Raw genomic sequence first — 16,461 nt, forward strand, 5'->3', positions numbered from 1 at the left:
TTGATTGTGTTCAGCAGTGTTTAGGACAAGCCATGGGTGAAACAGGTCAGACTTCCAAAAATGACAAATCATTGATCACTTTAAAGAACACACTGGTGCTGAAATAAGAAAAACATTGTGCCATGATCCTAAAATATGGAGAGCCGGAGCATGAAGATGACCTTCAACACCTGCTTGGGCCAGACAAATCCCAAGACTTAAATATCACCAAATCACTCTAGATGGCTTTGGAGAGATAAGTGAGAAGCAGATTCTCTGTTCTGACAGACAACATTTAACTGGAGACTAAAGCTGTATTAAAGAAAATGGTGGAAAACACCTTCGTAAAGAAATATTGCCAGCGTATGACAGCACATTACTCCATCTTGAGTCAGAAGAAAAGTAATCAAAGAAACGACCGCAGGTGTCTCTCTTTTAAAATCGAACACAGAATGACATCACTGCAGCCCTTGCTTTGTACATTCGTACACAGTAACTTTTCAGTTTTACTTGATGGAACCACTGACATCTTCCATACAGAGTAAGCATAATTTGCCATAAGAATTGTGCATCAGATGGAAATTGAAGAGCGCTTCATTGGCTTTTGCCATGAGGATTCAATAACAGGAAAAGAGCTTGAAAAATTGGTAATGAGATTTCTCAATGAGAATGACCTCAAAGTGGAAAACATATATGGCCAAGCATATGACGGGGCTGCTAATATGAGTGGTCACTACTAAGGACTTCAGGCATGAACCCAGTAACAAAATTAAAAAAGCACTTTATGTCCACTGCCAGGTGCACTGCTTAAATTTAGTGCTTGTGGAATCTGCAAAGTCAAGCATTCTTTTGGCAACCTTTTTTTTCCTTTATGCTTTCATTGCAAACTCCCTCTTTTGTGAAAACTCAGAAAGAAATATATCCACATCAGCGTCCAATGGAACTACAAAGACTCTCTGATGTCCAGTGGGCGCGTGGAGAAAGCCTTTAAGACCTTAAATAAGACCAGATGCAGTTGTTGGGGAGAAGCAAATATACTGGTGCGTTCAATAAATTTCTGCTTTGCTTGGAAATGACAACTCCTGTCTTCCTTGAAACTGCATGTGCCTCCAGTGCCCTTCAAAAGATAGTGAGAAGCACTGTCAGTCGACTAATAGACCTAAGGACTGAGGAGGAACACACACTCAGAGAACTTTACAGTGTTAGACATCTCTACAGATTTTTGGATGTATTTACAAGAGTTTCAGAAGCCGTTTTGAAGGGAAAGAGAAACCAAAATACAGATAAAGACTAACAAGATCATAAAGACACTTCATACACACTATACAGACACATCTAACTGGAAAGGTGTTTTGGAAGATGAAGCCAAGGAAGCTGCTCATATTCTCTGCAGCTTCTGTGGAGTTGAGGAAGAAGAACAGATTTACTGCTACTTGTGATAAAGAGGGACATCTCTAAAGAGGAAGAAAGTAATCTCTCAAGTCATCAACATCTTCGAACAAATGGTTCCCAAAAGAAGGTTAAAACTGTGAGACCAAAAGGCCAGTTAACAGTGTTAAAGCAAAAATAATTTTTAATAGTCTGTCCAGATCTAGACACGCATGTTTTATTTCATAATGTTATTATAATTTTTTTACTATAAATTCAATGCATATCTGTACTATTTTTTTTTCTTTTTGCTTTAATTAATGTATTCTTTTCATTGGAGAAAAAAAGTCTATTTCAGTAGTCTTGTATTCATTAATTGTTAACACACAATCTTTTAATGTCTACCAGGGTGATCATCTATTTTATTATTTGCAATTAAAAATTAGAATTACTGCGTGGTGATAGATGCCTCGGTTTCATTTAATTATTTATTTTATTATTTACATTTGAGCCACTGTCCCTAAGACACTCTCTGCTTGTCCCTTACAATGCATTAATAAAAGCTATCAACTACTCTATTTTGTTACACAAGCTTCAGTCTGGATCCAGCCTTTACAAAGATTTGAGATGACCGAATTAATATCTGTGAAGAGATGATGCCAACCTCTCAGACAACATACAAAACTACCAAATTTTGCCATAAGTTTGAACGCAACATATAATTGCTGTTAATAATGTTTACCTTCTGTTTGATTACATGACACTGATTACATAACTGCTTGATTTTTACCTTCTGCCATATCGACATCAACTTGAGACACTCACCAATGGTTAGTCATCACTAAATATAATGCAGAACTTTAGTTTTCTGTAAAGCTGCTTTGCAACGATTTGCACCGTATAAAGCGCAACTTTAATTGAATAATAACCATCACCATCTGAATGGAATAACCTATAAATATATTTATTTACTTATTATTTTAATTACCCAAACGTCCACCGTTTATGCATCTATCTCAGATAACATCAAGCATTCAGCTCCGCATAACCTCCTCGCGACGGTTGCTAAGGCATCTTGTTGCTAGGGAAATGGCGAAGGGGGCGGGTCCTACTTAATGAGTCAATCCGGAAGTGGAAAATCGCTTTGCCTGCCTGTACACACACACACGCAGCGGTAGCAGCGTCAAAGGAAACCCTCCATCAGCGCACAACCGCAAACACGGCCGTTATAACAATCCTCCGAAACCGAGATCCCCGAGACTCTGACATCGTTGCAGACCGTACCGGATGTGAAGCACGGGACAGAGACCGAGCGCGCGCACGCACGGGGAGAGAGACGGGGACATGGGCGACAGCTGCAGAAGAGGAGAGAGTCAAATATTGAGAGCAGCGCCGGGTGAAGGCGACCGATGAGGATGAAGAGTGGGAAGTGAAGCGCTCGTTCGGACAGTCTGCATCTCTTCGGTCGCCGCCATCGCGCAGTTTAACCCCATCCTGTCCAGAGATGATGAAAGGTGAGAGGAGGGACAGCGGTTAGCGGTGTGTAGAAGTGTTAGCCACTCTTACATTAACAGCCAGTGTAAGTGTCAATGCGAAACTGTTTGTATTAAAACCAGAATGCACGTGTGAAAACGTCCTTTTCGGTGTGACCCTTGCAGGAGGTGTAGCTTCAGGCAGCTTTAGTGCAGTGAATGAGCTCTTTTTGTGGATTAAAGGGGAAACGCGAAGCTTTAACACCCCGTCCAGTCAGTTCCGTGTGCTCTGGACCCTCTGCTGGCGACAGACTTCAGATGTGGGACCACTGGTCTATATATGAGAATCTCTATCTTTATTATAGATCAGTGTGTGGGACTCACCGGTCAAACGTGGACCACCATGATGCCACGTCATCTAGCGCTGTAACTAAACACACAAACACATGAAGATCAGTCGAACAAGACTTTGAGCTTCTTAAGTGGTCTGTAAATAAATAAATAAATAAAAAAGTTGTAGTTAACTATCCATGTTATACAGATCTGTTTAAAAAGTAGTATAATGTGTGCATTGTGCGAAGGTAATGTAAAACGTGAATTAAAAAAAAAATGTAGTGCTTTATAAAAATGTAAAACTATTACAAATATTATTTTTAGTTAATTAAATTAATGCTGGAATAAAATAAAATAGAACAAAAGTGAAATGTGCTAACTAATTGAAATAGATTTAATTAAAAAAGTATTTAAACTATTTTACATAAAACTAAACACCCCGTGGATTATTAAAAATGAAAATAAAAAAACACATACAAAAATAAAATAAGCTAAATAGATTTTTTTTTCAAAACACAAACTAATACAAATACACAAAACAGAATAACTAAAATTAAAATATTAAAATATAATAATATAAAAATATTAATGAATACAATAATAGTATAAAAACGATACTAAAATAACACTGACTGTACGCTGACAATGCTGTAGATTGTAGAAACAATTTTCACTCAGAAATTGCGAGTAAATTTGATAAATAAAAAGAACTTTTTGAATTAAACACAATTAAACATTTTTATTGTAAAACATACTCCAGTAGTCCTTGTATTATTTACAGTGTCGAACAATATATATATATATATATATATATATATATATATATATATTTTGCACTATATATTAGTGTAAAATCATAATAAATGATATGGGGTCTAAGAAGTTTCTGAAATCGGTAATTTTCGCTGGTTCCCTTCCCACCATTTTATTTCAGGCACCATAACTGTAGCAAAATTATGCACCCTAACTGTATCAATAATTATGGTTCCCATGGAGCATTTTTGTAGGAAACTGTACTTCACTTTGACCTAACATTTCTAAACTTGTGTTCCTACGTTTCATGTTAAGAATTCAAAACACCTGAACTTCCATCGTAATAAAGGAGTGAATGAAAGTTTCAGGGTGTCACACGTGTTAAAGCCTGTGAAGGAGGGTGTTAAATGTACTTTGCATGGGCACAGTACTTCCCTCCCCTTTCCTTTCTCCTCCCCTCCTCTTTGGTTCATCTGTTTCTTGCTGATCCGCTCCTTGTGGATAGTTTGGGGAGAGACGTGGAAACATAGTCTGCTCTGTGTCCAGGTAATGCTTAACAGTACTTCTTAACAGCTGCACACTGTCCACTACCAATCAAGAAACATTGGAGCATCGTATTTCACTTTGTGTTTGATGTGTTCTTCTCGGAACTTCATGATCTCTGGGCTTCTCTTGCTTTTTGTATATATATATATTGTTTTAGCCTGTTGCTCATTCGGCACACTCTTTCTTTTTATGTTTTACCGATCTTTGCTTGAACAATCTTGCATTTTGCTTGTATACAATGTCTTGTCTAGTGGACACCTTCGATTCCAGATGTTTTTGATAAAGCTTTATGCTTTAAAGCATGTGTGCAGGCGCAACGAGTTGTGTTTTTGTGACTGTTTATTCCTCAAGAAAAAGCATGATGAGAAGTTTCATACCCATCATGGCCTAAATGGTTTGCATCCGTCCTGCTGATTGTAGATGTGTGAGAGAGGAGCACTTCGATGTCTAACAGGGGTTAAGTGGAGATTAGTTAGTTGCAGCCAGAAGATTACTGATGTTATTAATGGCACAGCAGACACCTTTCTTTAACAAAGCACTTTATCAGGTGGTCTTTAGCACAGATTAAATGGAAACGTGTTTAAGGTTGAATCTGGGGCCGCTGACAGTGTTACATGTGTGGTCTTGCACAGAATGACGAGCAGTCTTATGACCTCCGTATTGACTTATGTGTGCGGCTCGGTGTCTGTCACAAACAATGAATGGACTTTGTTATTGCAAAGTTTTTTTTTTCGTTAGCTAAGCAGTAGTTCTGACTAGTGTGAGAACGGAGAGCAGGTCATTTTTAGTGGTGGATTTCCTGTGGAAAGTTTGTGCTTCAGTTCTTTCAGATGCTTCAGTTCTTTCTGATGCAGATGGTTTCATTTTTTTTTTTTTACCTTGTTTCTTTAGTTTAACCACATGCCACCAGTTCCATAGCTGTCAATTCAGCAGTAAATAAAAAATAAGCTGTTGACTAGTCCTAACCCATGATTTCATGAATATAATATAATATAAATATAATATATGCACTCACTGGCAGATCATGTATTCTACATTTTATATATATATTTTAATTATAATGTAACCATTGTAGACTTGAATAATTATGTTGTGTAAAATAAATTATGATTTATGTGATTTTGTGTAGATTTCATATGCTATCTTTAAATGTTAATGTATCTATGTACATGCACACTACTGTTCAGAAACTTGGGGTAGTTAATTTTTTGAAAGTAATTATTTCATCCGACAAGGATGCATTGAATTGATCAATTGAAAATAATCCAAAATGTTTCTGGAGCAGTAAATCATCATATCAGAATGATTTCTGAAGATCATGTGACACTGAAGAGTAATGATGCTGAAAATTCAGCTTTGATCACATGAATAAATTACATTTTAACATATATTAATTTATAAAACAGTTATTTTAAATTGTAATAATATTTCACATTATTAATCTTTAATTTTATTTTTGAGCAAACAAATGCAGTTTTGGTGTGCTGAGCATAAGAGACTTCCTTCAAAAACATTAGATTAAAAATAAAGAAGCCCCAAACTTTTGAACAGTATTGTATATCATCATCACTGGCATGTGTGTTGGTCAGTGTAAAACCCATAAAGGTTGTCCACTAGTAGAAATTACAGTTAGGAATTAAATTACTAGACTTCATGTGAACTTTGCAACTAGATTTTCCTCTCAGGGATCAATACTGTCTGTCAGTCTGTCTTAATTTCAGCAGCAGCGTGGGATGTTTGGTGTTACACAACATTTGCACTGTGCTGGAGTCCACATGGATAATACTGTTTTCTTGTGTGGATAGTGTCTGCATAATTCCCACCATTCTTCATGAGTGCCATGGGTTTTGTGTCTAATGAAAAAGAGCTTCCTCAAATAATATTTATGACCTCGTAAATGCACACAGGAACCACTGGGCAGTGCCACGTTTCCATTTCAGGATGGATGTATGTTCAGTTCTGCCGGACTGTCAGCGCACTTAGACTCTTCTTTTGTAAGTCTCAGACTTCTGTTCATTGGCCACGCCGCATGGTAACATAAAACACACTTGGCACTATGGTGCAACTGACATCATGAGACCGAATCTTTCTGAATTTCACTCTTGGGAATTGTAGGCCTTATTTAGACGGAAATTCCGGTCTGGCATACAAACTATGTTGGCTAGGCTAGCTCTTGTTAGTAGCCTGACCCTGCCATCCAAAAACGTGGGGTCTTGAAACGCATCATCTAATTGGGATCCAAAACTGATATCTTAGCTGTGATGTTTGGTTCAGCTCATCTGACTGTCAAAAAAAAAAAATCACCATTGACTGTCAACGGTAATTACGGAGTACTCTTTTGCAATGATGGCACACGGCGGTCGGATCAAACTGTCAGTTTTAATTACTCTGGAGTGCCCTCAGCCTGCCAAGAGCTGGGTTTGCATAGTTTTCAAAGCATGCTGGGAAGTTTGTACTTCCTAAAGCCCTCCTGTGTGGAGTGGGGTGAATGAAATTCTTTAAGTTGTGTTTGAGATGAAGGCATCTGTAGTACAGATGAAATATAGGTGAGGCCAACAGGCAATAAAAGATATAAGCGCAATCATAGTTTGATAAATGTCTTTATGGCCTAATATTTCCCATCCAGACCACACTACGACGAGATCTGAATGTAAAGACAAGACATGCAGTGATAAATGTAGTTGGAACCGTTACAACAGATTGTGGATGACTTGTGGGTAACTGGCTGCAATGGGTGATTCATCATAACTACAGTCAGCAGTTTTTAAGACAAACTCTCCACTTCAGTTAAAATGACAGAAATGCTTGCTTGTACATTACTTAACTCTATTGTTGTGTGTTCCATCAGTAATGGACCTTAGGCAGGGTTAACACTGACACTGTAAATCCTGACATATGAAATAAAAATTCATATAGAAATATTATTATAATTTAAATATAATTCTTAATATTTGGAAGAATTTTTTTTTTTAAATGAAGTTGTGTTGAACCTTGAGACAAAAATGGTTTTGTATATTATGTTTGATGCACCAGGCTTTAAAAAAAAAAAAAAAAAACAATTTTGTACGTTAAATGCTTTTAAAGGTTTATATTTATTAATTCATACATGATTATGATCAACCTAGTAGTCAAACAAAGGTGCCAACAAATGATAAAACATGGTTATATTATAAACAAATCATTATATATTATATAATTTAGAATATATATATATTACACATTGAATGATAATAATATTAATGAAAATATGAAGACAAGAACATTAAAATCTCACTTCACAATAACAATATAAAAATACAAATAAGTATCAAATAAGTAAATATTTTAATTAATTAACCTGCTTTATCCCAAATATAAGTTTCTTAAATGTACCAAATTAGAATTTAATGATATGTTACTCTTTCCATTACTTTATCAACATCAGAAAATATTTCATAGCAAAAAGGCATGCATCATTTTTCAATTTAAATATCATATTTGGATAGTTTTTAGTATTTGGATCTTTTCTCTACCTCACTCTTGTCTGAGATTGTTAATTTATTTCATTTGATCCATTTCTCTAAATTTACATCTTCTTTTCTCCTATTTCTAGCATTTTCCTCACTCCAGTCCCTCTTGTGGTGTCACTGGGCCATGGTTCGCAAGAAAGGATCACTTATTTTGTGTGGAGCGTTTCTATTTGTCGCCTGGAATGCCTTGCTCCTCCTCTTCTTATGGGGGAGGCCTCCCATTGGCCGACTTGGTGAGGGAGGCGGCGCTGAACCAGGGGCTGGAGAGGAGTGGGGAGGCGGAAAAGCAAAAGTGGGTGGAGCTAATGGATTGGCCGGCGAAGTGATCAGATTGGCCGAAGAAGTAGAATCAGAACTGGAGACTCAGAAGAAGCTTCTCAAACAGATACAGAGTCACAGGGAACTATGGGAACAACGGAAAGAACTGGGAAAGAGGGAATCCGAGGACACAAAAGACAAAAAGAACATTGTGGAGTTTAAAAAACCTCAGCAGATTCCTGCAGTACCTCTAAATCATAAAACTGTAGATGATACAAAAACTGTTATGGAGAAACAAGAAGTTTTAAAGGTTACGCCACCTCAGCTGGTTATGAAGGAGCAGGAACCGGAACAAGAGAATAAGAAAATGGTAGAAAATGAAGTAAACCGTACTAAGCCAAGCCCTCAAATCATTATCCCAATTCTCGTTATTGCCTGTGACAGAGTAACTGTGAAGAGAAGTTTAGATAAACTTATACAGTACCGCCCTTCTGCTGAACTCTACCCAATCATTGTCAGCCAGGACTGTGGCCACGCAGATACTGCAAGGATGATTGGCTCCTATGGAAGTAAGGTAACCCATATTAGCCAACCGGATCTCGCAGATATTCCAGTGCGACCCGATCACAGGAAGTTCCAGGGTTACTACAAGATCGCCAGGCACTACCGTTGGGCCCTGAACCAAGTGTTCAACGTCTTTGCTTACTCCACAGTGGTCATTGTGGAGGATGACCTGGAGGTAATATCATGAACATGTTTTCATTTATGACTGGTGTTCACTGTCGCCATATTAGTCCTGCATTTGAGCATCATTATAGGTTAACCAGATCCACATAGTGAGAGTGAATCTCAAAGGAAGCCACATTTTTCCAGTTTTATAATTCATAGAGAGGAATATTGATGAGAGCTTGTCTCTTGCTCGGAGGGAATATTTTTCATTTGCACATTTCTGAACACTTCCCTTTGAAATTCTCACAGGTGACCTGATTACAAAGTCTAATATGCACCAGAAAACCCATTAATAGGACTGCGGTACAGCTTTAGTCTTGTTGTCGTGAGGATCAAGGTCCTTATTTAACTTTGTCATTCAGGCAAACATGTTTTTTTGCATACTCATTACTATTTCCAGTGATGGATTTGATAGCTGTCTTTGTGGTGCTGTAAAGGTGATTTACATTTTTTTGTTTAAACAAACCACTCTACTCAAGGGGAATAAGTTACCTAAGCCCCTTTCACACTACACGTTGGTCCTGGGAAATTGCCGGAAAATTGATGGATTGCCTTCTATGTGAACGCAAACATGTCCCAGGATTGATTCCGGTTTGATTGATTGGGTTGGGGACCTAGTCAAATTGCCGGCTTCAGTCCCGGAACGAGCTCTGTGTGAACAAAAGCCAGAACCAATGCCAAATATGTGGTAGCGATGACTAGGGATGCATCGATCTGATACTTCGTATCGGTATCGGCTCCGATACTGACATTTTCTGCCGAACTGAATCGTTTGAACCGGTTCGCGTCTCCAGTAATCATTAATCCAAAAATTATTTAAGTTATTTACTTTTTTAACGTGGCTGACACTCCCTCCGAGTCTAAATAAACCAATACCCCAGAGTAATTCATTTACTCAAACAGTACACTTGACTAAACTGCTGTGAAGAGAGAACTCGATGAACTGGAGCCGAGCAGCTTGTGTGTTGTACTAACTGATCTGTGTGGACTCAGGGGGCTGCGCAGCCTGTGCACTGTGACTCAGTGTTGTTTTAGGCTCGTCATTCTGTGCAGGGAATGTGCATTATCGCTTTGTGCTGCTCTATATTGGCGCCTTTAATATTATCAAACTTTTCTGTGCAATTTAACGATTATTAATAGTCTTTCTTGTTTTGTCATATCTGTCATATTTTGCTGCCTTTTATTATTGTGCTATACATTTAAAAGAAAAGTATTTTATATTTCTTTATAAATTTAGCCTATTTCAGTGTTTCCCAATCCCAGTGGTGGACAGTAACGGAGTAGCTTTACTTCGTTACTGTACTTAAGTACATTTTTCAAGTATCTGTACTTTACTGGAGTAGTTTTATTTTGAGCAACTTTTACTTTTACTTCACTACATTCCAAAGCATAAAATCGTACTTTTTACTTCACTACATTTCATAAAACATATCGTTACTCCCTATAATATCACGTGCTCCGACACGCAGAAGCGGTGTCTGATTCATCATGAACGAACTGAATCTTTTCAAAATAAACTTTTAAATCGGATCGCGAATCACACCAAACGATTCGTTTACGAATTAGAATGATCCGATTACAGCTGTTCTGGTGTCGACCACTCACTGATTCAAATGAACCGTTTAGTGCGAGTCTACAGAAGTAAGAACCGGGAGATCTTGTGAGCGCGCGTGCGTCTGATGTTGCTAAAAGTAAGTTACTAATGTCGAAATTTTGGATTAATTATTGTAACTGAAAATCATATTTAGGTCAAAACTGTCAGTTGTTTGGAAACCAAATCCGTTGTAAAGAGTGATCTATTCTACTCAAATGCTCGAGTGCAGACGATTCAGACACATCAATTCTAGGTAAAAAACAACAACAACAAAAAACCCATAAAATAACACAGATTAAGTACAATAACTCGTGCACGTTCAAATTCCCCGCTGCCGTAATGTTAACAGTTTTATTAAAATGTCCTATGTTACGTCTGTTTTTATATTGTTTATCGACAGTAACGTTATACATATGTATATTGTTTGGATTAACTAGTCGAGTAGACAGACATGAATGTTCATCGTACTGAAAATAAGTAAATATTGTTAGCTGATGCTAACTGTCTAGCTAACAAGCTTGTTGGTGCTAAGTTGATGTAATTTTTATAAATAATGTCCAAATATTTTTATTCAGCCACCTATATATATATATATATATATATATATATATATATATATAATATAGTTTACATCTGGTTAGAAAAGAAAGGATGTGATGTTCAGAACATGCTAACTACAGTAATTATCAGTGGGAAGAGATGCACCCCGTTTGGCCAGGGGTGTTTTTAAACCACAGACAAGATTTGAGAAGGAAAAAATCATTATCTTGATTTACATTTTTTTTTTTTTTTTTTCTCCGTAAAATGTTCTTCCTAACTTCAGGCCTTATTATCATGTCATATATACAGTACAGACCAAAAGTTTGGACACACCTTCTCATTTAAAGAGTTTTCTTTATTTTCATGACTATGAAAATTGTAGATTCACACTGAAGGCATCAAAACTATGAATTAACACATGTGGAATTATATACATTTCAAAAAAGTGTGAAACAACTGAAAATATGTCATATTGCAGGTTCTTCAAAAAAGCCACCTTTTGCTTTTGATTACTGCTTTGCACACTCTTGGCATTCTCTCGATGAGCTTCAAGAGGTAGTCACCTGAAATGGTCTTCCAACAGTCTTGAAGGAGTTCCCCGAGAGATGCGTAGCACTTGTTGGCCCTTTTACCTTCTGTCTGCGGTCCAGCTCACCCCTAAACCATCTGGATTGGGTTCAGGTCCGGTGACTGTGGAGGCCAGGTCATCACTCTCCTTCTTGCTCAAATAGCACTTGATGCCTTGAGTGAGACTCTACAATTTTCATAGTCATGAAAATAAAGAAAACTCTTTGTATGAGAAGGTGTGTCCAAACTTTTGGTCTGTACTGTAACTTTGATATTCTGTAAAACAACAAACTTTAAAATACTTTTTTCTTCCTGGTGAAAATCAGATGGTCATCTCTGTTTTCTCTCAGGTACATCACAGTGTAAGCTTCACAGTGAACATTACTCTCATCAGCGTAGTCCATATCAACAACAAAAATATATCTTGACTCCATATAGTGGTTATTTTGAAAAAATCCAAGGTATTTTGAGCAGTAGGATTATAAAAAGAATATGTGCTAATATAAAATTAAATTAAGTAGCCTATATAAAATTGCAAACATCTATCTTGCAGTAATTTTTTACTTAAGTACATAAAAACTCGAGTACTTTTGTACTTTCACTTGAGTAAAATTGAAAAAGGAGTACTTTTACTTTTACTGGAGTAATATTTTACCATATGTATCTGTACTTTTACTCAAGTACTTGATTTGTGTACTTCGTCCACCACTGCCCAATCCTGGTCCTGGAGGCACCCCAACACTGCACATTTTGCGTGTCTCCTTAATCAAACACACCTTATCCAACTCATCAGCTCATTATTAGAGACTCAAAGACCTGAAAAGTGTGTGTCAGAGAAAGGAGACAAAATCTGCAGTGTTGGGGTACCTCCAGGACCAGGGTTAGGAACCTGTGGCTTATTTACTATTTTTTTCATGAATGTATTTTACAACGTTACAAAAAGCAATGTGTAACATTTTACAAATTTTAAGACTTGTTCACTTTTATTTGTAAATCAAACATTTCACTACATTTTATACAATTATTGTGCACCCGTGATTTTTCTTTTGCTGCTGAACAATCCACTCACCTAGTTTAAAATAGTATTTTTGTCATAGATTATGATTATATATTTTTTCATTTGTTATTTTTCATTAAAATGAAGTTGTCTATATGTAGTAGATTGTGTTTAACACACAAAAGAGTGACAATCAGGTCAACACAGAGAAGTATAGAAATTCTACATTGATTTAAAAGAACGAACTGTGCTGGTATAAGATTGGATCGGTATCGGCAGATAATCAGAATTTTCTGGATCGGATCAGTTCTGAAAAAATGGTATTGTTACATCTCTAGTGATGACACACGTTTTTCGTGCAAATCTTTTACTGGGTGTTTTGAAGGCAGATCAAAGTTTGTGATGATAAAATATGTGCAAACTGTATTGAAGAAGAGATCAGGTAGTTCCTCACTATCCGCGCTGAAGCTGAGATCGTAAGCCAGCTTAAGTGAAAGTTAACGTGCCTAGCGTTTTCGACTCCTACATTACACGTCACATCCACGTCACATGTCATTACGGGACCTTTACGGGTTGTGTGTGAAGTTGAACGCACACACAGATTCCAGGAAATCACTGGCAATGTGAATTAACCAAAATCTAACGATCCAGGATCAATTGCCGTGACAATACCCGTATATTATCCGGAATCTCAGTGTGAAAGGGGCTCTAGTCATTGACAAGTAACCGTGTCCATGAACAATATATGGATAAATCCTTTCGAAATCTAGTTTAAAATTAGTTCTTAGAAGGCTACTCTTTGTATACGTCATGTTTTAAATTTTCTAGAAAAAAATTATTTGAATGACTGAGGTGTAACCATCAAGTAAAACGTAATACCCTATATTACTTATGCCTTGAATAGTGTACAAATTAGTTATTTTCAGAAGGTTCTTAAATACACCAATGCTAAGAAAAAATAAAGCTCTAAAACAGGTGTCCAAACTCAGTCTTGGGATTGGAATTGGACTAGAATTGAGAACCACTGGTCTATCTAGTCTGTTTAGTGTAGTTGGTTGTTGAGTGAATAGTCAACCATCTTTTTAAAACAAGTTCACACTACACGACTTTAAGCATCGGCAGATTGCTGTGCTGTTTGCACAGATTGCAACTACTCTATCCCGTCCCCAAACCACATTTTGTCAACAAGTGAAACAGAAATTGTTTATTTGAAAATGAACATCATGAAGAAATTACTACTGCAACTGTTTGCGTGTCTCCAAACTTTTCTTAAAGCTGTGTTGCTGCTGCTATTTTTCTTTTGCTGACCTCATCCCATGCCTTGATTTCTCATTGGCTGTAGCTCGGCTGACAGGTCCAGATATTTAGCATGCTAAATATTCATTTGGTGTCTGCGAGATGTCAACGGCCCTCTCTGATTCGTTTTGAAGTAGTTTGCTGAGCGTTGATCACCCGCTGATTTTCCCCCGACCAGTCGGCGAGCTCGTTAACCCGTTATTAATGTTGTCTGTAGTGGCAGTTTGGTTTATCGTTTTTCTGTGTACCATTGTAATCCATGTTTGCTCCCTCAGATTAGCACATTCAAGTGGTCAGTGGATTAATTGTAATGGTAATGGTTGGTGCAAACACACTTTTTGGTACATTGATATAAAACAGCCAGTTGGCTTAGCAAATGTTCATCTTTGAACACATCTAGACCACCAGGGCTTTAAATAAACTAGCCATTTCTGTCCAGAGATGGATTTCTGTTTATCATTGGTTTTTCTTGGTCTTTTAACTGCTTTTGTTTTATCTTGTAGGTGGCCCCCGACTTTTTCGAGTATTTCCGTGCGCTCTACCCCATCTTGCGATCGGATCCGACTCTTTGGTGCGTTTCTGCCTGGAACGATAACGGACGGGATGGGCTGGTCAACCCGGGCATGGCTGACCTCCTTTACCGAACAGATTTCTTTCCCGGCCTCGGATGGATGCTTCTGAAGGAAGTCTGGGCAGAGCTGGAGCCCAAGTGGCCCAAAGCATTCTGGGACGATTGGATGCGGCACCCGGAGCAGCGGAAGGACCGCTCGTGCATTCGTCCCGAGATCTCAAGGACTATAACGTTTGGCCGGAAAGGTGTCAGTTTGGGTCAATTTTTCGACCAGTATCTGCGCTACATAAAACTCAATACTGAATTTGTGCCTTTCACTAAAGCGGACTTGTCCTACTTGGTCAGGGAGAAGTACGATGAAACCTTTGAAAAAGAAGTGTATAGCGCCCCCTTGGTGAAGGTGGAGGAACTACAGCAAGGTGGAAGCCTGAAGGGCTCCGGGCCGTATCGAGTTCAGTATTCCAGCAGAGACAACTTTAAAGTCCTGGCCCGCAACCTGGGAGTTATGGACGACTTGAAGTCAGGGGTTCCCCGTGCCGGTTACAGGGGCGTAGTCAGCTTTATTTCCCGTGGACGAAGAATTTATCTGGCTCCCCCTGAGGGCTGGACTAAATATGACACCAGCTGGAGCTGAGGAGGATTAGCTTTGACCCACAAAAGACCAGAAAGAGAAAACTCACATCTATTATAACAAGTATATAAAGAGAGAAACGCCCTCTCAAACCAAAGAAAACAGAGGCAGGGTGTAAAAGTTTGAGGAAAGGTTAACGCTAAGATGAGAGTATAAAATAACTGCTGTTTTGTAGTGGAGGAACGCAGGAATGCTGGGAACAGCACAAAGGTTGATGCATCGTATTTGCGCAGCAATCATGCAACAATCTTCCCTCAGAGAAAATAGTTACGCTCCAAACAGCTCCTATGAAGAATCACTCATTCTGACATGGAGATAAATGATCTGATTATTTATTTTATCCCCCCCCCCCCATTTGATGTACTGACCTTTCTGTTGGTGTAAACATCAATCCAAAAGGCATATAAAAGGTATTTTATCTCACCATAGTATCTTTTGGATGAATCTCATGAAAACAAAACACTCAGATTTTACTCCAAAATCAATAGAGTAAATTATATTTGCTTGTATGCAGAAAAAAAACTAAATTTTTTGGAACATATTTTCATTTTTCCTTAAATTATTTATGTAAGGAATCTGAAGTTTTACTTTTGTTGTTGTTGTAATTTTCATACTTCTCACTGATGATTTTAATTATAACAGGAATTACTGTATAAATAATACATTTTGCTTTAAAATTTTAATAACAATAGTTATGTGCTCAATTTATATTTTTAGCAAAATAATGTTCTTGACAAGTGAGATTCAGCCTTTTAAAGACCAATCTTAGTGTTAAAAGCCCTTTTAAAACCCTTTTGCCAAGTTTTATGAGTCCCTGACATCATTATAAATGAAGATTGAGTATAACTGTAGTCTAAATTTGATCAATGCATTTATATAAAAGCGCAAACTCGTTCACTTGACTTTGATGTAGCACCATTGAATATATGAAGTTCAAGCTTGTTGCAAGAAATTATTCAGTGCTCGTGTAACTGAGATACCAAAACTCTGGACAGCATCTCTTCTGTGCCATTCTTTTGAAGTACTGTACTTGAACCTGTTTTTGTTTTAACTGCTCTTCCTGGACCGGGAGAGCTCTCATTGCTTCTTAAAGATGTTGTAGGTTTGTTGCAAAACCAGTGGTCATAAAAATCACTTTAAATAAATGGATTTCTTTAGGCCGGAGGAAGCATTTTAATTAGATGTACTGTATCTAAATTTTTGGGAGAGAAATGATCTGATATGAATGCATATGCAGTATGAAGAAGTGTGAAACCACTGCCTGACATGTTTATAACTTTAATACATTGAGAATAAAACAGACTATTTTGATATTTGA

The 16,461-nt window shown here is 37.5% G+C and overlaps 1 protein-coding gene across 2 annotated transcripts; it reads left to right on the forward strand.

Moving 5' to 3' along the window:
• Window positions 1-2,465: 2,465 nt before the first annotated feature.
• On the forward strand, window positions 2,466-16,461 carry LOC113090776 (alpha-1,3-mannosyl-glycoprotein 2-beta-N-acetylglucosaminyltransferase-like). Of its 2 annotated transcripts, none has more exons than XM_026256365.1 (3): window positions 2,466-2,861; window positions 8,044-8,957; window positions 14,445-16,461. In XM_026256365.1, exons 1-3 carry the CDS (start codon window positions 2,852-2,854, stop codon window positions 15,144-15,146), a joined length of 1,626 nt encoding a protein of 541 aa, XP_026112150.1. In that variant the 5' UTR covers window positions 2,466-2,851; the 3' UTR covers window positions 15,147-16,461. The 2 variants fall into 2 exon arrangements, with proteins under 2 accessions (XP_026112150.1, XP_026112151.1); XM_026256366.1 differs by lacking the exon at window positions 2,466-2,861 and adding an exon at window positions 4,347-4,451.

The sequence above is a fragment of the Carassius auratus genome, unplaced genomic scaffold, assembly GCF_003368295.1.
Source record: "Carassius auratus strain Wakin unplaced genomic scaffold, ASM336829v1 scaf_tig00214021, whole genome shotgun sequence".
Classification (NCBI taxonomy): Eukaryota; Metazoa; Chordata; class Actinopteri; order Cypriniformes; family Cyprinidae; genus Carassius; species Carassius auratus.

Excerpts from the sequence above, each read along its gene's own strand:
- LOC113090776 (XM_026256365.1), top strand. Across the intron at positions 8,958-14,444 it reads TTGTGGAGGATGACCTGGAG|GTGGCCCCCGACTTTTTCGA; the intron begins GTAATATCATGA and ends TTTATCTTGTAG.